The sequence below is a fragment of the Pinus tabuliformis genome, chromosome 4_2, assembly GCF_031772625.1.
Source record: "Pinus tabuliformis cultivar Carrire ecotype Pingquan chromosome 4_2, CPIR1, whole genome shotgun sequence".
Classification (NCBI taxonomy): Eukaryota; Viridiplantae; Streptophyta; class Pinopsida; order Pinales; family Pinaceae; genus Pinus; species Pinus tabuliformis.
The window spans coordinates 608,931,189-608,935,321 of record NC_142304.1 but is presented as its reverse complement, the minus strand read 5'-3'; the positions used below and the strand labels follow the sequence as shown (position 1 = coordinate 608,935,321).

The 4,133-nt window shown below is 38.9% G+C and overlaps 1 protein-coding gene across 1 annotated transcript; it reads right to left on the bottom strand.

Annotated features, from left to right (window-relative positions):
- Window positions 1–584: 584 nt before the first annotated feature.
- On the bottom strand, window positions 585–1,315 carry LOC149170767 (uncharacterized). The gene has a single exon (XM_089427351.1). The coding sequence runs from the start codon at window positions 1,221–1,223 to the stop codon at window positions 597–599; it is 627 nt and encodes a 208-aa protein (XP_089283477.1). The 5' UTR covers window positions 1,224–1,315; the 3' UTR covers window positions 585–596.
- Window positions 1,316–4,133: the final 2,818 nt, after the last annotated feature.

The window sequence follows — 4,133 nt, the reverse complement described above, 5'->3', positions numbered from 1 at the left end:
TAAAGAGGGTGTAGCCGTCGCCAACGTCACAGGCTCCTGGTAAGGGTTGAATTTAAAACTGAAAGAATTTTATTATAATAAATAGAGAGTGTTCGTTTTCGACCTCTTCAAATATATCTATCATATATAATATTCACAAAATTAGCCTTTAATAAAATAGTTAATCCATAGCTTAAAGCGTCAGACCAGAGCTATCAGTGGATGACTGGAATTCGAATAACTGAAAATCGGGATTAATAAGAAGCGATAGAAAACTTTTAACGAACCTACATTGAGATGTTAAGCTTAAAATTTTCTGGACAGATATTTTATTTAAATTTTTTTCTTCCGAGCAGATCCATGAAAACGAATTTCTGATAATCTGAAAGGTGTTAAAACTTGAAACTTTATCCGCCATGTCAGATACCAAATTTGTAAGAATGCAAAAGCCATGTTGCACAATTTGCACAAAATATATGAAAGAAATTTTTAATCGTACAAATATTGTTTGTATCTATAACTATTTCTGGTGCGCACCAGATGGAAGCACCGGCTATACACAAATAAGGAAAGCTTGCATTCGTTCAAACTACAAAACCGCCGGCAGTTTACAGTCCTCAAGCAGCAGAAAAGCTTTCCCCATCAAATAACATGATCTGGCCGACAGAATCTATGTTGAGATCCTCAAGGTGGGTCGCATCCCAGGCATGCTCGTAGAATTCGAACAGTTGATAGTTTTCGAATTCGTCCACCGAGTGCCAGTTTTCACAAAGCGATTTAAGATTTGGATTCCCCGTCAAACCCTCCTCCTGTGTTTCCTCCGAAGATCGGCAGAACTCTTCTGTTATGTCCCAAACGGGGCTCGAAGGAATGCCGAGATCGTCGTCTGAAGCCTCAAGGAGATAACATAAATCAACGTCCGAGTCCGTATCTCGGGTTAGGCCTTCATGGATGCCAGAAATATCAGTGGCTGCAGAATCATACCCGGAGTTAGGGGAAGGATAAGAAGTGGAACATGTCGTGCCAATCTCTTCCTCCAAGCTTCTCATGACTCTGTCTACAACCTCCTCACTGGGAGAGAATTCATCTTCTTCGTCGTCTTTTGCTAAAGTTTGATCTAATTGCAGTAGATGAAGAAACTCGTCTGTTTCTTCGCCGTGAAAGCGTTTCTGCTTCTGGACGTCTGTGGACTCCAGCGGAGCCTCGATCTCACGGTCGCGTTTCCTGAGCAGGGCCTCTGTCATGATCGAGAAACGGCCCCGATATTCGAACACGGAACACAACGATGTTGCAAGGAGGAGAGGATGATGATAGTGTGTCTGCAGCGAAGAGCTGGTCTTTCCTGATACGTTAGTGGCGGAGAGCAGGATTGGCTATATATATAGTGTTTCGCCTTTTAATGGTACATGAAATGAAGGGATATTTATATTTATGTTTATACTTATGTTTCGCTCTTAATTCAAATTCTGAGAATAGTATAGGAGTTTGGAGACGGCTGGCATGACTCCTTCCGTCGACCATATCCACCTTGTTAAAATGTTTCTAGAATGTCTGCGAATGTTGGAATGAATTTGAGAAGCCAGATTCTAGTGAACAACTGAAATAGGAGATTTTGCCCAGATTCTTTCCACGGGTGATCAACCTCCAGCGGTTTATGTGTTTGTGGCCGGCTTGTTGTGCATCACCCAATAATCTCGGTCGCTTGATTGATCCAACGGTGTAACTTCTAGAAGTACTGGGTATTCGGGAATGGTGGTCCGCTCGATGGCTTCACAGTACAAAGTTTGAATTGGTTGCACTAAAGTGATAACATGTGACCCCACGAAAACGAAGTATAATTTAGTCCATCGTGATTCGTCTGTAACGTATCTTTTTCTTACTTCGAAGTTGGGGCTGATTGCCATGTGACCCCACGAAAACGAAGTATAATTTAGTCCATCGTGATTCGTCTGTAACGTATCTTTTTCTTACTTCGAAGTTGGGGCTGATTGCCAGGCAACGTCACTGTTATTATTGACAAACTCCACGTAGACCTTTCAACCTTTTATTTGTGTGGGTTCTTGACAAGTCCCCATTTATATGTTTCTATTTAGAAATATAAAGTCAATGAGACGAACCATAATTGTCGTCCTTAATTTTCAAGTTCCATTACGAAAATGTGCAGTCTATATTTCTTCACTACTTTATTCCACCGATTTGCTTATCCATGCCTGTTTTTCAAATGCGGAAACCAACGTTCTCCATTTTGTGCCAAATCGTCTATATTCTAACATTTATCTTGAAATAAAATAAACTCAATGCTTATTCACATCGAACGACAAAGTCTGATTAGCTCGCTGTACAAAAAAGAAAAATAATTCTGCCACACCTCCATCCTTTACGAGGCAATATCTTGCGTACCAAATCCTCTCGACTCAGACCATTTACTTTGAATAAAAATGCGAAGTATGAAGATGTCGGAAAGACAAAGATGGCCTCGGTAAAGGCGAAATAACATATCACAATAATAGGACTTTTTTATATACTGTTTTATTCTGCTTTTTATTATTTTTATCTAGACGTTCTTATTAAAATTAAAATCTACGCAAATTCAGATATAGGTGGAGAAATTTCAAGTTTGTATGTCTATGTATTGAGATTGGAGTTTATCCTAAGTATTTTCTATCTCGAGTAATGAATTAAATCTTCAAAATTAGGAACAAAAGTCTGGCATCATTATTTGAGTTTGGAGCTGTGTAGAGTGTGAATGATTTATTGCAACATCCAAGTTGAGATTGATATTGATGATTTAAAGCTGAGTAATGGTTTTTCCAAAATTATAAATATAATTAATTTACATCCTTTCCTAAAAAGAGTTATATGGATACACGTAATGTAATATTCTTTTTAATTTATTAACTTTTGTAATGGAATATTAAACATGCAACCTAAAACAATCTCTTTTAATCAAATTCTTTGGTCTACAATGAAATCAATTGAGGGACATAAGCTGGATTTACATTCAGCAATGTTTTCCTTAAACGAATGACCAAGTAGGATTACCGCGAGGAGTGAAGGGTTTTAACTAGGATTGTGTAGAAGTGAAGAGTGAATATTTGATTTAAGGTTATAGAAGGGCATAATGGGGAATAGAGGATCAAAGGATGTACAAAGGAGGAAGTTATTATTGGTTTATTATTCATCTACTTGGGGAAGGGGCAAGAGGGAAAGTGGAGGGTCCAGTGATCTTTTTAAAGTCTTGTTAGTTAAGAGATATAATAGATTGGAGAGGAATATCCAAAATAACATTTACCTAAATAGAGAGAGGATGCTTTCCATTTGTAAAGGTTGATAGGGTGAAAGGATTAGTACCGTTATACAATGCCATGACAATGAGGTGTTGTTTAGGACATTAATCTACATGGAGAGGGCTATTTAGGGAGGGTCTACATTGGATGTGATCATAAATGGGGATATGTGGTGGGCTCTAGTATTGTAGCAATAATGCTACAACTCCTGGAGCTTCCTTCTTTAATTTTATCAACCCGGTAGTTCGTAACAAACTTGGAAGCGACGGTGTTGTATGCACAAGTACTAGCTCTTGCTGCAGCTGTCACTTGGTCAGTTGGCACAAGTCCGCTAGGGGCTCAAGCCAACTTCTATGAGCTCTTAGAAGAAGATTTTTAACTGATCGATGAAAGCTAACTCAAAGAAAGCCAATCTACTTGCAGAAATGAATGGAAAGCCGACAAGAAACGCAAACCCTAGCAAACCCTAATTCTACCAGCTAGTCCTACTGATGCAGAGATGGGAATGCAAACGACTGAAAGAGATGCCATTACTTCTACCAAGGTGAGATGCATGTGTCTAGACTACTTCTACCTGCAGAAAACATCTTTTTGTATTTTTGTTTCAGTTATTAGAATTATCATGCATGTGCTTTTAACTAGCTTTTTACTATGCAGAGGTGGATCAAGGAGGAGAAGGGCTTCAAAAAGGTTGGGAAGGTTCAGAGAGGGTCTAAGGGGTCCCTAACACCCTTCCAGAGAATTTCACAAAGTTTGGCTACCAAGAGACTGCGTTTATGAGCTTCTACAGGAAGTTTGTAGGGGTTCTACAGGATGTTTCAGAATTTCTACAGGATGTTCAGTAATTCCTACAGGATGTTCTACGAT